The 19,326-nt window shown below is 38.7% G+C and overlaps 1 protein-coding gene across 4 annotated transcripts in view; it reads left to right on the plus strand.

Moving 5' to 3' along the window:
• The window catches only part of CNTN5 (contactin 5), a 1,679,852-nt gene that overhangs the window by 1,581,789 nt on the left and 78,737 nt on the right, over window positions 1–19,326 (plus strand). For all 4 annotated transcript variants that reach the window (XM_027563907.1, XM_027563903.1, XM_027563906.1 and 1 more), the window contains one exon: window positions 18,936–19,085. In XM_027563907.1, coding sequence (XP_027419708.1) covers window positions 18,936–19,085 — 150 coding nt within the window. The remainder of the gene's footprint in view (window positions 1–18,935; window positions 19,086–19,326) is intronic.

Here is a 19,326-nt window from a genome sequence, read left to right on the forward strand (position 1 = left end):
TTTTAATAGGAAAAGCATTTTAATGAGTTTTTCTCCCTGGATCAACATGCAGCCCTACACTAAAGTTCTGTATGTTCTTTCTCAAGCAGAATGTTTTCTTTGAAATCAGCTTGCCTCCAGATTTCCAGAAAGACTATAGAAAGATACCTACAAGGATTTAAAATACTTCCTTGGTAAACATTCTTCATTACCTTTAATCTCCACAATATTCATTTTGAAATGAAAATCCAAACTGTATCCTAAAAAGTTGCTATTCTATTTCATATTGTATGTTATTTCATCAAAATATTAATACTTCCAACTCACATTTATCTTTTTTACAATTTTTATAATCCCTACAAGTAGCCTAGGATTCTATTTCTTTTTTTCCTTTTTAAAGAGGAATTAGAATTAAGGATGATGGAGAGAATGTAAAAAGGGACTGTGTGTGTGTGTGTGTGTGTAGGTTGCTCAGTTATGTCCAACTCTTTGCCACCCTTTGAACTGCAGCTCACTAGGCTACTCTGTCCATGGGATTCTCCAGGCAAAAACGGGGAGTGAGTAGACATTCCCTTCTCCAGGGGATCTTCTCGACCCAGGGATCAAAACCAGGTTTCCTACATTGCAAGCAGAATGGGAGTAGGTGTTTTTAAAACCTATAGCTATGGCTTCAGTTCAGTTCAGTTCAGTTCAGTCGCTCAGTCATGTCTGACTCTTTGCAACCCCATGAACCACAGCATGCCAGGCCTCCATGTCCATCACCAACTCCCAGAGTTTACCCAAACTCATGTCTATCAAGTCAGTGATGCCATCCAGCCATCTCATCTTCTGTCGTCCCCTTCTCCTCCTGCCCCCAACCCCTCCCAACATCAGGGTCTTTTCCAATGGGTCAACTTTCTGCATAAGGTGGCCGAAGTATTGGAGTTTCAGCTTCAGCATCAGTCCTTCCAATGAACACCCATGACTGATCTCCTTTAGGATGGATTGGTTGGATCTCCTTGCAGTCCAACGGACTCTCAAGGGTTTTCTCCAACACCACAGTTCAAAAGCATCAATTCTTTGGCGTTCAGCTTTCTTCACAGTCCAACTCTCACATCCATACATGACCACAGGAAAAACCATAGCCTTGACTAGATGGACCTTTGTTGGCAAAGTAATGTCTCTGCTTTTGAATATGCTATCTAGGTTGGTCATAACTTTCCTTCCAAGGAGTAAGTGTCTTTTAATTTCATGGCTGCAGTCACCATCTGCAGTGATTTATGGAGCCCCCCAAAATAAAGTCTGACACTGTTTCCACTGATTCCCCATCTATTTCCCATGAAGTGATGGGACCGGATGCCACGATCTTCATTTTCTGAATGTTGAACTTTAAGCCAACTTTTTCACTCTCCTCTTTCACATTCATCAAGAGGCTTTTGAGTTCCTCTTCACTTTCTGCCATAAGGGTGGTGTCATCTGCATATCTGAGATCATTGATATTTCTCCCAGCAATCTTGATTCCAGCTTGTGTTTCTTCCAGTCCAGCATTTCTCATGATGTACTCTGCATATAAGTTAAATAAGCAGGGTGACAGTATATAGCCTTGACATACTCCTTTTCCTATTTGGAACAAGTCTGTTGTTCCATGTTCAGTTCTTTTTTTTTTTTTTTTTAAGTCAAAGATTTTATTTAACAAATAATTAATGATGGAACTGGTAAGACATTACAGCCAGTGCAAAGGAAAATTCAAGGAGTAAAGTAAAACTTGCCAAAAGATGGAAAGCAGTTTTAGGGTAATAAGCAATTGCATTTTACTAGACACAATTAGTTTGCGTTCTATAAACAAGAGCTTCCTGACCTGCATATAGGTTTCTCAAGAGGCAGGTCAGGTAGTCTGGTATTCCCATCTTTTGAAGAATTTTCCACAGTTTATTGTGATCCACACAGTCAAAGGCTTTGGCATAGTCAATAAAGCAGAAATAGATGTTTTTCTGTAACTCTCTTGCCTTTTCTATGATCCAGCGGATGTTGGCAATTTGATCTCTGGTTCCTCTGCCTTTTCTAAAACCAGCTTGAACATCAGGAAGTTCACATATTGCTGAAGCCTGGCTTGGAAAATTTTGAGCATTACTTTACTAGCGTGTGAGATGAGTGCAATTGTGGGGTAGTTTGAGCATTCTTTGGCATTGCCTTTTTGATCACACGAACCACAGCCTTGTCTAACTCAATGAAACTAAGCCATGCCGTGTGGGGCCACCCAGGACGGATGGGTCATGGTGGAGAGGTGACCTGTTAGGTGACCCTGACAGAATGTGGTCCACTGAAGAAGGGAATGGCAAACCACTTCAGTATTCTTGCCTTGAGAACCCAATGAACAGTATGAAAAGGCAAAATGATAGGATAATGAAAGATGAACTCCCCAGGTCGGTAAGTGCCCAATATGCTACTGGAGATCAATGGAGAAATAACTCCAGAAAGAATGAAGAGACGGAGCCAATCCAAAAACAATACCCAGTTCTGGATGTGACTGGTGATAGAAGCAAGGTCCAATGCTGTAAAGAGCAATATTGCATAGGAACCTGGAATGTTAGGTCCATGAGTCAAGGCAAATTGGAAGTGTTCAAACAGGAGATGGCAAGAGTGAATGTTGACATTCTAGGAATCAGCGAACTAAAATGGACTGGAATGGGTGAATTTAACTCAGATGACCATTATATCTACTACTGCAGGCAGGAATCCCTCAGAAGAAATGGAGTTGCCTTCATGGTCAACAAAAGAGTCTGAAATGCAGTACTTGGATGCCATCTCAAAAATGACAGAATGATCTCTGTTTGTTTCCAAGGCAAACCATTCAACATCATGGTAATCCAAGGCTAATCCCCAACCAGTAATGCTAAAGCTGAAGTTGAATGGTTCTATGAAGACCTACAAGACCTTTTAGAACTAACACCCAAAAAAGATGTCCTTTTCATTATAGGGGACTGGAATGCAAAAGTAGGAAGTCAAGAAACACCTGGAGTAACAGGCAAATTTGGTTGGAGTATAGAATGAAGCAGGGAAAAGGCTAATAGAGTTTTGCCAAGAGAACACACTGGTCATAGCAAATACCCTCTTCCAACAACACAAAAGAAGACTCTGCACATGGACAACACCAGATGGTCAACACTGAAGTCAGGTTGACTATATTCTTTGCAGCCAAAGATGGAGAAGCTCTATACAGTCAGCAAAAACAAGACCAGGAGCTGACTGTGGCTCAGACCATGAACTCCTTATTGCCAAATTCAGACTTAAATTGAAGAAAGTAGGGAAAACCACTAGACCATTCAGGTATGACTTAAATCAAATCCTTTATGATTATACAGTGGAAGTGAGAAATAGATTTAAGGGACTCGATCTGATAGACAGAGCGCCTGATGAACTATGGACTGAGGTTCGTGACATTGTACAGGAGACAGGGATCAAGACCATGTCCATGGAAAAGAAATGCAGAAAAGCAAAATAGCTGTCTGAGGAGGCCTTACAAATAGCTGTGAAAAGAAGAGAAGCCAAAAGCAAAGGAGAAAAGGAAAGATATAACCATCTGAATGCAGAGTTCCAAAGAATAGCAAGGAGAGATAAGAAAGCCTTCCTCAGCGATCAATGCAAAGAAATAGCTATGGCTTAGAGAATATGAATATATTAATATATAGCCTGGGAGGAAGTATATTTTTTACATTTTACATTAATTTTATTTTTTAACATAATGTCTGAAATAATTACATCAAGATTAAAACAGAAATTAACTGTTCATCATACCTGTCAGTCCGAACTCCCCTTTCATTCACTTAACAAAAATATATCAAGTAACCTCCATAGAATATATGGAGTAACAAAAAAAAAAAAAAAAATTACTGCCCTTGTGGAGATTGAATTTACATGGGGGAGGACAAAAATTAAACAGAGGACATAATAAGAACATAAGTTATATAGTTTTTGGGAGAAGTTAATGTATGAAAAAATTAAGAAATATAAGGATCAGAAGTACTGTGGGAGAGACAGTGTATTAGTCTGCTTGGACTGTCATAACAAAATATCATTACCTAGGTGGCTTAAACAACAAGGAAATATTTTCTCTAACAGTTCTGGAGATTGAGAATCCCAAGATGTAGGTGTCAGGCCAGTTCAGTTTGATTCCTGGCAAGGATGGTCCCCCTGGCTTACAGAGACTAGCTTTCTTGGTGTGTGCTCACCTGGCAGAGAGGAGTGAGGAGACAAGTTTTCCAGTGCCTCCTCTTATAAAGACAGTAATCTAATCAGATCATTACACCAACCTTATGGTTTCATTTAACCTTAACTACTTCCTATTTTCAACATAACTTAGAGCTAATCTATTAAAAGATAACAGAGTACCAATTCCCCACTATCAATTCATTTGTCTTAGGATGGAAGCCCAAATCCCGTATGACTTTGTTCCTTCCATCTCTCTACAAACTCATCTTCTACCATTCTCCCTAAAGCTTGCTCTGCTCCTGACTCACTAGTCTTCTTATGTTCTGCATATAATTCTTCTAATACTTCTGTACTACTTATTCCTTCTGCGTGGGATGCTTTCTTCTAAATACTGGCATAACTAAATCCAAACTTCAATCAGTTCACTTAAATGTACTTACTTAATGATGTTTATACTGACCACTCTGTTTAAAATTTCAGGATATGTGTGGTGAAGATGCTTCCCAGGTGACTCAGTGCTCCTGCCAATGTAGGAGATGTGGATTCAATAACTGGGTCAGGAAGATTCCTCTGGAGTAGGAAATGGCAACCCACTCCACTATTCTTGCTTGGAGAATTGTATTGGACAGAGGAGTCTGTCAGGCTATAGTCCATGGGGTTTCAAGGAGTCAGACATGACTGAGCGACTAAGTATGCACACATGTAGTAAAGACGGCCAAGTAGGAAGATTCTTAACTCACCACTTTCTGCAGGCATACCAAAACTACAACTATTTACAGAGTAAGTATCTATGCTGCTAAGTCACTTCAGTCGTGTCCGACTCAGTGTGACCCCATAGACGGCAGCTGACCAGGCTCCCTCGTCCCTGGGATTCTCCAGGCAAGAACACTGGAGTGGGTTCCCATTTCCTTCTCCAATGCATGAAAGTGAAAAGTGAAAGTGAAGTCGCTCAGTCGTGTCTGACTCTTCGCAACCCCATGGACTGCAGCCTACCAGGCTCCTCTGTCCATGGGATTGTCCAGGCAAGAGTACTGGAGTGGGGTGCCATCACCTTCTCCAAAGTATCTATATAATGATTTTAATACTAGCAGAAGAGATTTTCTGCAACTGGAGATGTAAAGAAGAAACCACAACAGAGATGGGGAGGGAGGACAGAGACACAGTGTAGTTGAGACCCACAACCCCAGGTATGCAACCCACAAATGGGAGGGTGATCACAGTTGCAGAGGTTCTCCCCAAGTAGCAAAGATCCCAATCCCTATAGCAGGCTCCCCATCCTAGGCATCCTGTATCAGAAAAGAGTCCCTAGAACTTCTGTCTTTGAAGGCTAGCTGAATTTGCATTCAGAGAGCAGGAGGGGCTCTAGGAACAAGGACTCCACTTGCAAAGGGCATGCACAAAAGCTCAACCATTCAAGTCCCAGTGAAGAGGCAGTAATTTTAAAGGATTCTGGGTCAGGCACTCTGATCTTGGAGAGCCTCCTAGAAAAGCCAGAGGCAACAGAGTCTCCCCTTAGAGATTTAGACACTGGCCACAGTCATTTTGGGGAGCTCATTCTACTGCAGCACATTGACACTGGCAAGTGATATTTTGGAGTCCTTGCTCTAGATTATTAGTGGTGAGGGACTACCTGCCCACCATGAAGCTAACACCAGCTCAGGGCCCTCTTGGACTGAGCAGCTAACCACTTCAAAACTTTGCCCTTCTCTCAGCAGCCCAGGAGTCATGAGGCAGTACTTGACAGGCAAAGAGACTGGGAGCCAGTCTGGCCTACCAGAGAACACCCAGTAGTCAGCTCTACCACAATGAATGGGTCCATGCAGCCCAAATAGGCATACCCCTAGATCATATACTCCAGTGACCTGAGGGGGGTGTGCTGCTGGGCCCTCGGGGGCATCTCCTACATTGAGATCACTTCTCAATGACAGGGAATGTAACTGACCTGTGTAACATATAGAAATAAATAAACCAATAGACAAAATAAGAAGACAGGAATATGATACAAGGAACAAGACAAAATCTTATAAAATCTTAGAAAAAGAACTGAACGAAGTGGAGATAAGCAATCTACTTGGTAAGAAATTCAAGGTACTCTTCACAGAGATGCTCACTAAACTCAGAAGAACGTGCATGAACATAGTGATATTTTTAACAAAGAAATAGAAAATATTAAAAAGTCCAAACAGAGCTGAAAAATACAATAACTAAAATAAATATACAAGAAAAAATCAATGCCATATTAGATAATACACAGTAACAAATCATCAAACTAAAGACAGAGTAGTGAAAATTACCAAAGTTGAAAAAAAGGAAAAAATAATTTTAAAGACAGTTTAAGAGACCTCTGGGACAACACCAAGTTTACTAACATTCACATTTAGAGGTCCCAGAAAAAGAAGAGAGAAAGGGTCAGATAATTCATTTAAAGAAATAATAGCAGAAAACTTCCCTAAGCTGGTAATGGGAACAAATGGCAGGCTTCCAGAAGCACAGAGCATCCCAAGTAAGATCTACCCAAAGAATCTGAAACCAAGACACATCATAATTAAATGTTGACATTAAAGATAAACAGATAATTTTAAAATTAGTCAGAGAAAAACATATTACAAAAGAATCCACATAATAAAAGAAGCTGACTTCTGGGCAGAAATATTGCAGGTAAGAAGTGGCATGATGTATTCAAAATGATGAAAGGAAAAAAAATGTACAACCTAGAATACTCTACCTAAAAGGGGACCTCAATAAAATGTGAAGGAGAGATAAGGAGATTTACAGACAAGCAGAACTTAAAATAGTTCGGCACCACCAAACCAGCTTTACAAGGAATGTTAAAGGGATAACTCAAAGTAGAAAAGACCACAATTAGAAATATGAATTGTCACAATAAAAATATATTTTCACTCACCTAAAGCCAGACATCCTTGAGTGTGAAGCATCTGAACTGACTAACTGATTGAGAAATATTAAAAGTATACAAAGGAAAATCTCAGTAGTAAAGGCAAACACAAAACCTTAAAACACACAAAAAAACTTAAAAGTAGTAGACTAACCATGTATAAGTTTGGCTTCCCTGTTGGCTCAGGCAGTAAAGAATCCACCTACAATTCAGACCAGGATCCAATCCCTGGATTGGAAAGATCACCTGGAGAAGGGGGGCTTCCCTGGTAGTTCAGGTGCTAAAGAATCTGCCTGCAATGCAGGAGATCCTGGGCAATTCTTGGGTTGGGAAGATCCCCTGGAGAAAGGATAGGATACCCACTCCAGTATTCTCAGGGTTCCGTAGTGGCTCAGCTGGTAAAGAATCCACCTGCCATGAGGGAGACGTGGGTTCAATCCTTGGGCTGGAAAGCTCCCCTAGGAAAGGAAAGGCTACCCACTCCAGTATTCTGGCCTGGAGAATTTGATCGGCTGTATAGTCCATGGGATCGCAAAGAGCTGGACACAACTGAGTGACTTTCACTTTCACTGTTTTCTGGAGAAGGGAATGGCAACCCTCTCCATTATTCTTGCCCAGGGAATTAAATGGACTGAGGAGCTTGGTAAGTTACAGTCCATGTGATCGCAAAGAGTCAGACATGACTGAGCAACTAACACTTTGAGTGACTTTGAATCACATATAAACCTAGTAGGAAGGTTGAAGACAAAAATAGTTAAATCTTTTATGAAAACACTAAGTTGTTAAGGGACACACAAAACAAAAGGTAAAAATGATGTCAATCACATTAAACATTAGAGGGAATAAAAATGCAGAGTTGTTAAAATGCATTTAAACTTAAGAGATGACCAATTTAATTATATATATAGTATATAAAACTGTATATATATATATATATGTACATATATACAGTTATATATTTATATATGAACATCATGATAATCACACATCAAAAATTTACAAGAAATACACACAAAAATGTGACAGAAATCCAAATATAAACCTAAAAATAGTCATCAAATCACAAGAGAGAAAAGAAGAGAACAAAAAAGAACTGTGGAAACAACCAGAAAACAAGAAACCATATAATAACTCCATACTTATCAATAATCATTATAAATTTAAATAGATTAATGCTCCAATCAAAGGAAATACAGTGAATGAATGAGAAAACAAGGAACGTATATATGATACTGACAAGAGACTCATATCCGTTCTACAGAAACAAATTGAAAATGGGGGGATGGAAAAAGGTCAGGTCAGTTCAGTTCAGACACTCAGTAATATCCAACTCTTTGTGACCCCATAGACTGCAGCACACCAGGCTTCCCTGTACATCACCAACTCCTGGAGGTTGCTGAAACTCTTGTCCATTGATTCAGTGATGCCATCCAACCACCTCATCCTCTGTTGTCCACTTCTGCTGGCTTCAATTTTTCCTAGGATCGTGGTCTTTTCCATGAGTCAGTTATTTGATCATCAGGTGGCCAAAGTATTGTAGCTTCAGCTTTAGCATCAGTCCTTCCACTGAGTATTCAAGACTGATTTCTAGGATGGACTGGTTGGCTCTCCTTGCAGTCCAAGGGACTCTCAAGAATTTTCTCCAACACCACAATTCAAAAGCATCAATTTTTGGTGCTCACCTTTCTTTACGGTCCAACTCTCACACCCACACATGACTACTGGAAAAATAGCTTTGACTAGACAGACCTTTGCTGGCAAAGTAATGTCTCTGCTTTTTAATATGCTGTCTAGGCTTGTCATAGCTTTCCTTCCAAGCAGGAAGCGTCTTTTAATTCATGGCTGCTGTCACCATCTGCAATGATTTTGGAGTCCAAGAAAATAAAGTCTTTCACTGTCTTCATTGTTTCCCTGTCTATTTGCCATGAAGTGATGGGACTGGATGCCATGACCTTCGTGTTTTGAATGGTGAGTTTTAAACTAGCTTCTTCTCTCTCCTCTCTTCCATCAAGAGGCTCTTTAGTCCCTCTTTGCTTTCTACCATAGGGGTGGTGTCATCTGCATATCTGAGGTTATTGATACTCTCCCAGAAAGCTTGATTCCAGCTTGTGCTTCATCCAGCTGGGAATTTCACATGAAGTACTCTGCATAGAAGTTAAATAAGCAGGGTGACAATATACAGTCTTGACGTACTCCTTTGTTCTCTATCTGGTTCTAACTGTTGTTTTTTAACCTACATACAGATTTCTTAGGAAGCAGGTAAGGTGGTCTGGTATTCCCATCTCTTGAAGAATTTTGCACAGATTGTTGTGATCTACACAGTCAAAGGCTTTAGCTTAGTCAATGAAGCAGAAGTAGATGTTTTTCTGGAATTATCTTCCTTTTTCTATGATCCGATGGATGTTGGCAATTTTGTCTCTGGTTCCTCTGCCTTTTCTAAATCCAGCTTCTACATATGGAATTTCTCAGTTCATGTACTGTTGAAGCCTAGCTTGGAGAATTTTGAGCATTATTCTGCTAGCATGTGAGATGAGTGCAATTGTGTGGTAGTTTGAACATTCTTTGGCATTGCCTTTCTTTGGGATTGGAATGGAAACTGACTTTTTCCAGTCCTGTGGTCACTGCTGAGTTTGCCAAATTTCCTGGCATATTGAGTGAAGCACCTTAATACTATCATCTTTTAGGATTTGAAAAGGCTCAGCTGGAATTCCATTACCTCCATTAGCTTTATTCGTGGTGATGCTTCATAAGGTCCACTTGACTTCACACTCCAAGATGTTTGGCTCTAGGTGAGTGGTCATACCATCATGGTTATCTGGGTCATTAAGATCTTTTTTATTTAATTCTTCTGTGTATTCTTGCCACCTCTTTGTAATATATTTTGATTCTTTTATGTCCATACAATTTCTGTCCTTTATTGTGTCCATCTTTGCATGAAATATTCCTTTGGTATCTCTAATTTTCTTGAAGAGATCTCTAGTCTTTCCCATTTTACTTTTCCCTCTACTTTTTTGCACTGATCACTGAGAAAGGCTTTCTTATCTCTCCTTGCTATTCTTTGGAACTATGCATTCAGATGGATATATCTTTCCTTTTCTCCTTTGCCTTTAGCTTCTCTTCTTTTCTCAGCTATTTCTAAGGCCTCCTCAGACAACCATTTTGCCTTTTTGCATTTCTTTTTCTTGGGGATAATTTTGATCACTGCCCCTTGTACAATGTTACGAACCTTTGTCCATAGTTCTTCAGGCACTGTGTCTATCAGATCTAATCCCTTGAATCTATTTGTCACTTCCACTGTATGAAGTGAAGTTGCTCAGTCATGTCTGACTCTTTGCAACCCCATGGACTGTAGCCTATCAGTCTCCTCCATCCATGGGATTTTCCAGGCAAGAGTACTGGAGTGGGTTGCCATTTCCTTCTCCAGAGGATCTTCCCAACCCAGGGATCGAACCTGGGTCTCCCACATTGTAGACAGATGCTTTACCATCTGAGCCACCAAGGAAGTCCCTTCCACTGTATAATTATAACAGTTCTGATTTAGATCATACCTGAATGGTCTCGTGGTTTTCCCTACTTTCTTTAAGCCTGAATTTTGCAATAACGAGTTCATTATCTTATCCACAGTCAGGTCCTGGTCTTGTTTTTGTTGACTGTATAAAGTTTCTCCATCTTCAGCTGCAAAGAATAGAGTCAGTTTAATTTTGATATTGACCAACTGCTAATGTCCATGTGTAAAATCATCTCTTGTGTTTTAGGAAGAGGGTTTTTGCTATAATCAAAGTATTTCCCTGGCAAAACTCTGTTAGCCTTTGCCCTGCTTCATTTTGTACTCTAAGGCCAAACTTACCTGCTACTCCATGTATCTCTTGACTTCCTACTTTTGCATTCCATTTCCCTATCTTGTAAAGACATTTTTTTTTTTTTTTTTTAGTGTTAGTTCTAGAAGGTCTTGTTGGTCTTCATAGAACTGTTCAACTTCAGCTTCTTTGGAGTTAGTGGTTGGAGCATAGACTTGGATTACTGTGATACTGAGGGGTTTGCCTTGCAAATGAACAGGGATCATTCTGTCATTTTTGAGATTGCACTCAGGTACTGCATTTTGAACTCATTTTTTTTTTTTTTTTTTACTATGAAGGCTACTCCATTTTTTCTAAGGGATTCTTGCCCACAGTAGTATGTGTAACGGTCATCTGAGTTAAATTCACCCATTCCCCTCCATTTTATTTCGCTGATTCCTAAAATGTCAATGTTCACTGTTGCCATCTCCTGTTTGACCACTTCCAATTTACCTTGATCCATGGACCTAACATTCCAGATGCCTATACAATATTGTTCTTTGCAGCATCAAACTTTACTTCCATCACCAGTCACATCCACAGTTGGGCATTGTTTTTGCTTTGGCTCAGCCTCTTCATTCTTTCTGGAGTTATTTCTCCACTCTTCTCCAGTTAGTGTATTTGGCACTACCGATCTGGGGAGTTCATCTTTCAGTGTCATAACTTTTTGCCTTTTCATACTGGAAAAAAGTATTCTATGCACTCTGAAACAAAAAGAAAGCTGTGGTATCAACACTTATGTTAGACAAAATAGACTTTAAAGCAAAGACTGTAACAAGAGACAAACAAAGATATTTTATACTATTGAAGAGATCAATCCAAAAAGAAAATATAACAATTATAAATATAAATATATATATATATACACACAAATACAACACAGGAACACTTGTATACATAAAGCCTATGTTAGCAAAATAAAGGAAAACTTGGCAATAACACAATAGTAGTGAGGATTTTAAGATTTTACTTGTATTAATGGACTCAGCTTCCAGACAGGAAGTCAATAGGAAACACTGTCCTTAAATGATACATTACACCATGTGGATTCATTGATATCTACAGAGCATTCCATCCAAAATAGCAGAAAACACATTCTCTTGAAGCACACATATATTATTCGCCAGGATAAACCACATGCTAGACCACAGCACAAATTTTTGAAGAATTAAATTATACTGAGCACTTTTCCAACTACAATGACTTAAGATAAGAAATCAACTACAAGATAAAAATTGCAAAAAAACACAAACACATGGATGGTAAACAATATACTACTAAATAGCTAGAGGCTGGAGACTTCCCAGGCTGTCCAGTGGTTAAGAGTCCACACTTCCAGTGCAGAAGCTGTGGGTTAGATCCCTGATCAAGAAACTAAGAGCCTGCAGAGCCAAAAAATAAATAAAATAATTTTTTTTTAAAAAAAAATGCATTGGTCTGCTGATGTATGTTCATACTTGCATGCTAAGTAAGTCACTTCACTTATGTCTGACTCTTGTGACCCTATGGACTGTAACCTGCCAGGTTCCTCTGTTCATGAGATTCTCCAAGCAAGAATACTGGAGTGGTTGCCATGCCCTCCTCCAGGGGATCCTCTCAACCCAGGGATCAAACCCATGTCTCTTATGTCTCCTGCACTGGCTGGCAGGTCTTTACCACTAATGCCTCAGAAGTCCAAAAATTTAAAGGAGTGTTAACACCTATTATTCTCAAACTATCTAAAAAATTGAGAGATAAAGACACTTCCAAAATCACTCTGTGAGGGAAGCATCACCTTGATTTTAAAACTAGATAAAAAAAAAATACAGAAAAGAAAAATATATGCCAATATCACTGATGAAAACATTCAAAAATCCTCAACATAATATTAACAAGCTGAATTGAACAATGCATAAATAGAATCACACACCAAAATCAAGTGGGATTTATACCAGGAATGCACAGATGATCCAATATTCCCATATCAATCCTTGTGATATATAACACATTAAAAAATTGAAGAATAGAAGTCATATAATCATCAAAATAGGTACAGAAAGGCTTTTGACAAAATTCAACATTAATTTATGACAAAAATTCTCAACAAAATAGCTATAGAGGAAATATGCCTCAACATAGTAAAATCTATATATGACAAACCCACAGCTAACATCAAATTCAGTGGTGGAAATCTGAAAGCATCTCCTCTAAGATCAGGAACAAACCAAGAATGCCACTTATACCACCTTTATGGAAGTTCTAGCCATAACAATCAAGCAAAAAAATAAATGTAAGGAATCCAAATTGGTAAGGATGTAAAACTCAGTTTTCAAATGACATAATACTATACTATACATAGAAAATGATTTAATGAAAGAATTAATATTGTTAAAATAACCAAACTACCTAAGGCAATCTACAGATTCAATCCAGTATCTATCAAAATACCAATGGCATTTTTCATAGATCTAGAACAAATAACTTCCAAAATTTGTATGGAAACACAAAACGTCCAAATAGCCTAAACAATTGAACAAGAAAACAAAAAGCTGGGGTATCATGTTCCTTGATTTTGAAATGTACTTCCAAGCTACAGTAATCAAAATAGTATGGAAATGAGAGCCCAGAAATAAACCCATACACATATGGTCAATTAATCTATGATAAATGATATGAATATAAAATGGGGAAAGAAAAACTTTTTCAGTAAATAATGCTTGGAAAACTGAACAGCTTCATACAAAAGAATCAAATTGGACTACTTTCTCACACTATATTCAAAAAAATTAACTCAAAATGGATTAAAGACTTAAATGAAACCATAAAATTCCTAGAAGAAAATATAATATGCTCTTCATCATGAGACAATATTTTTGGGGATCTATCTTCTCAGGTAAGGGCAACAAAAGCAAAAAATAAACAAATGGTACTACATCAAACTAAAAACTTTAGCATAGCAAAGGAAAATATCAACAAAACAAAAAGGTAGTTTATTGAAATATTTGAAGATATTTGCAAATCATACATCTAATAAGGGGTTAATATACAAAATATAGAAAGAACTCATACAACTCATCATCAACAATGTTAAACTTAATTAAAAAATAGGCAGAGGATCTGAATAGACATTTTTCCAAAGAAGACATAGAGATGGGCACAGACACATGAAAAGATGCTCATCATCACTAATCACAGAGAAATGCATGTCAAAACTGCAATGAGCTATTACCTCACACCTATGAGAATTGTTTTCAGTGAAAAGGCAATAAATAAGAAATGCTGATGAGCATATGGAAAAAAGGAAAATCTTGTGCACTCTTCATAGGAACGTAAGTTGGTATAGCCACTATGGAAACAGTAATAACTTTCTCAAAAGAATTCAGAAGTTGAATTACTAAACAATCCAGCAATCCTACTTTGGGGTATTTATCCAAATAAAGTAAAAACACTAGCTCAAAAAGATGTATGCATTCCAATATCCATTGAAGCATTATTTACAATAGCCAAGATACAGAAGCAATGTAAGTGTTCATTGATAGATGGATAATGAATATTCGGTACACACACACACACAATGGAATATTGCTTAGCTATAATAAAAATGGAATCTTGCCATTTGATAACATGGATGGGTTTGGTGGGTCTTATGCTAACGAAATAATCAAATACCACATGATCTCACTTATATGTGAAATTCACCAAACAAACAAACAAACAAAACAAAATGAAAACAGACTCTTAGATATAGAGAATAGACTGGTGTTATCAGAAGGTTATGGTTGGGGGATGTAAAGTAAGTGAAGGAGATTAAGAGGTACAAACCTCCAATTATAAATAAACAAGTTACAAGCATGTAATATACAGCGTAAGAGTAACAGTATGGTTAGTAATATTGTAATATATTTGTTTGGGGACACATGGTTACTAGACATACTATGGCAGTCATTTCAGAATGTACTCAAAGGTCAAATCATTATGTAATACACCTGAAATCTAACATAGTGTTGTACATCAAGTGTATTAAAAATATATTTAAATTTTAAAATATTTTAAATCACTACCTGCCTGTTTTGGACTGACTTGTGTTTACCCAAAATTAGTATGTCGAAATCCTAACCCCTGTATAACCGTACTTGGAGACTAGGACTTTAGGGAGATCAAAGGACACCTAGATGTATGAGACTAGAGTTTAAGAGTGAGGTTTAGAATGAAGATATAAATTAGGAAATTATTGGCATATAAGTTGCATTTAATGCCATAAGACTGCATGCACTCTCCAAGGATATAAGCATAAAACAAAGAAAACAGGAGTATGAAAATTGAGCCCTCAAGCATTCCCATAGTAAGAGGTTGTAGAAAAGAGGATTAAACCAAAAGATATAGAGAGTAAGCAGCCATTTAGTTTTAGAAAAAGACAATGTGATATCCTGACAGACAAAAGAATAAAATCTAGCAAGGAAGAGAAAGTAATCAACTGGGTCAAATGTTTCTGATTTGGCAACTATTATGAGGAAATGAGAATTGATCATTGATTTACACAAACCAGAGGTCATTCATGAGCTTGATACTAGAAGATATAGTAAAATTTTAAGGACTAAAGACTCATAAGAATTGGCTCAAGAGAAAATGGGGGAAAAGTTAATGTAGACAACTATTTTAAGAAGTCTTACTGCAAGTGGAAGTGAAAAAGTCAAAACACTCTGAAGTCAGAGATGTCATAATTTGCTTATGAATTGGAGTAGGACAAGAGAAAAAATGTGGAAATACAGGATGTCTCAAAGTTTGGGATATAGCAATTTTCATTCACCGAATAAGGAATACTGCAGAAGTAGGGGAGGAAATTAAGATTAACTCTATCTAAATGGAAATGTTTAATAGATTATAGGGCATATGAATTTGGAGTCTAGGGAGGAAGTTCATAGCTGAAAATGTTACAGCCATCAGCATACAGAAGGCATTTAGAACCGTGAGACTGGATACGATCACCTTAGAGTACAATAAAAAAGAAAAGGCAGTTAGTAGAACTGTGGTGCATCTGGAAGATAAAAAGAAAGTAGCAACGCAGACTGAAGAGGCATAATTGGAAACAAGAGGAGCGGAAGTTTTGAAATGCATTTCAAAGAGCAGAGAATGATTAACTGTGTCGAAGCATGATGTTGGAACAAATAAAATAAGGAACAGAGACGTGAGCACAGTGTTCTAGAATTGGAGGCCACTGGTGATCTCGACGGGAGCAGTGGATTGCTGGAGGTGAGAGCCTAACTGCAGTGAGTCCGAGAGTGAGTGTGTGTGTGTGTGTGTGTGTGTGTGTGTGTGTGTTCAGTCAGGTCTGACTCTTTGTGACCCCATGAACTGTAGCCTGCCAGGCTCCTCTGTCCATGGAATTTTCCAGTTAAGAATACTCGAGTGGGTAGCCATTCCCTCCTCCAGGGGATCTTCCCCACCCAGGGATCAAACCTATGTCTCCTGCATCTCCTGCTTTGGCAGGGAGATTCTTTACCTCTGTGCCACTCAGGAAGTTTCAAGAGTGAATTAAAAGAGAATAAATGGAGACAGCAAATAAGGGACAAATATTAATAAGTCTCAAGAAGCTTTGCTGTAAAAGAAACAGAGAATGGGTGAAGGTTGGAAGGCAAGAAAAATTTAAAAGAATTTTGTTTTGTTTTTAAGTGGAAAAATATCTGCATGCCTGTATTAGAGACCTTGGCAGGGGAAGGCAGCTGGTAGGAGAGAGACACAACTGAGCTGGACTGGTTACTCTTCTATACAGTATTTTAAGAGGGCTACCCCTTGAGAGGCATGAAGTTGCCTCAGAGGGGACTCAGTTTTCTCCTGGAGTAAAACGTTCGAAGCAAGTTGATGGAAGAAGGATGCGAACAAGGGGATTTTGCTAGTGATGGATTATGAACTCCAAAGATCATAGTCACAGGCTTTTTTTTTTCATGAGTTTGATGTTTATTATATGTGGTATTGTGGTTCCCTCTGGTCTTTTCACCCAGACTATGAGCATGGGGTGTGGGGTGTGGAGATCAGGTATAGCATCTTGTTTATCTTTGTATCCTTTTGCTAATGCAATAAGGGTTTAGTTCAGTTCAAGGCTTTTAAATGTTAGGGAAGGATGGCAATTGAGACAGACAGAGTTCTATAGGGATTAGAGTAAAGGATGAGGAATGACCTCTATGTCCGGAGTTATTTGGAGTGACTGACATTAAACAGAAGTCAATGAAACAGAAGGTCCTGATGGACCCAAGGCAAGTATTGGTGAATCAGTTTGTTCTTGGGTCTCGAGAGAGCTGAGTGTCTTGGTATCTCTTCTTCCCACCTTTATGTTTGGCAGACACAGCTCAGAATTCTGCCAAATGGTGTACTGAACAGTGGCCTTAATCCTCTACCACTCAGACTTCAGGGATGTTGCTCATTTGCCAGTGCAGCAAAAGAGGACAGACATTTTTTTCATGTTTTCACTTCATTGCTTTAAAAAGTCAGCTCTGTAGGGCTGTGAGATGGGTCAGGCAGCCCACACTGCCTATGCTCTGAGCATTCACCTTTCACTGAACTGATTATTTAGTAACATTCTCTTGTTGCATTTCAAGAGAGATTTTCATGGGAAATGCAAGATGCATTTTATTTCACCTTGTAGTAAAAGTCTACAGAGTCATCAAATCCAAAGCCTCTCCCCTCCCCAACACTGCCCTGCCATGCTTAAACAGAATCAGGGCAGCTATAAATTCAGAGGATGTTTGCACTTCATAGGGAGGTTTTGCACTTTCCGCACTTTCACCTCTGGAACAAATGTTCTTCCAGAAGTATTTCCTAGACAGCAGAGAAGAGGGAACAAGAAAAGCAGTCCCAGATAGAGCATAAACACTATGTAAAAATGCTTTACTATGTGGTAATTATATTGACACACAGTTTTATGTTTTAATAAAAATCTAAATGTAGTACAAAAGTCACTCCAAGGAGAGTTCAGAGCTTCCACTTGGAAACCACAAACTGGAGTTTTTAAATTAGAGAGATATATTCTTAAACCACTGCTTGGAACTGCCAAGTGGCTGAGCATGTTTGGCAGAACTGGGAGAGGCAAACTGCTCAAGAAATTTCCCTAGAAATACAAGAACTGTTTGCTTAAATTGAAGCACTGGTTGGCATCTTCTCTGGGGTTTAAGGGTTGACAAAAAAGATTTTAGTGTAGAAAATGGCAAGTAGTGTTGTGTCAATCTATACGTAAAGATGAGATGAAAGAATTCTAACTATAACAGACTTTGACATGTGCTACTGCTTACTTCTGAAGACTGATTTTTGTTTTACTGATGAGACTGGAAGTGACACATGACCACGTGATATAAGGGTATATGCAGAAGCTTGTCATGTCTGTCAGGGCCTAATATCTTTGATTGCAATCTATAAGCATTTCTAGTTCACCTCAGTTCAATTCAGTTCAGTTTCTCAGTTGTGTCCAATTCTTTGCGACCCATGGACTGCAGCACACCACACTTCCCTGTCCATGACCAACTCCTGGAGCTTGCTCAAACTCATGTCCAGAGTCAGTGATGTTCTCCAGCCATCTCATCCTCTGTCATCCCCTTCTCCTGCCGCCAATCCCTCCCAGCATCAGGGTATTTTCCAGTGAATCAGTTATTTGCATCAGATGGCCAAAGTATTGGAGCTTCAGCTTTAGCATCAGTCCTTCCAATGAATGTTCAGGGCTGATTTTCTTTAGGATTGACTGGATTGATTTCTTTGCTGTTCAATGGACTCTCAAGAGTCTTCTCCAACACCACAGTTGAAAAACATCAATTCTTTGGCACTCAGCTTTCTTTATGGGCCAACTCTCGCATCCATATGTGACTACTTGAAAAACCACAGCTTTGACTAGATGAAATTTTGTCGGCAAAGTAATGTCTCTGCTTTTCAATATGCTGTCTAATTGCTCATAATTTTCCTTCCAAGGAGGAAGTGTCTTTTAATTTCATGGCTGCAGTCACAATTTGCTGTGATTTTGGAGCCCAAGAAAATAAAGTTCACCTAATGACATGAAATTTCCTTCCTCTCCATAGTCCCAGAAATCATAACAGGGGACATGGAGTCAGCTATGGCGGTGGAGCTGAATCCCTGGGTAGAATATGAATTCAGAGTGGTGGCCACCAATCCAATTGGGACTGGAGACCCAAGCACTCCATCTCGAATGATCCGCACAAATGAAGCAGGTAAGAATATTGGAGAGTCAGAATTCTATTGGGTATGCCCCTTAATCGCTTTTTAAAATTTTACTTATTTTTAATTAAAGGATAATTGCTTTACAATATTGTGTTGGCTTCTGCCATACATCACATTGATCAGTCATACATGTATATATATATTTCCCCTCCCTCTTGAACCTCCCTCCCACCTCCCAATCCATCCCACTCCTCTAGGTTGTCACAGAGCCCTGGTTTTTTTTTCCTTGAG

The sequence above is a fragment of the Bos indicus x Bos taurus genome, chromosome 15 (genome assembly GCF_003369695.1).
Source record: "Bos indicus x Bos taurus breed Angus x Brahman F1 hybrid chromosome 15, Bos_hybrid_MaternalHap_v2.0, whole genome shotgun sequence".
Lineage (NCBI taxonomy): Eukaryota > Metazoa > Chordata > Mammalia > Artiodactyla > Bovidae > Bos > Bos indicus x Bos taurus.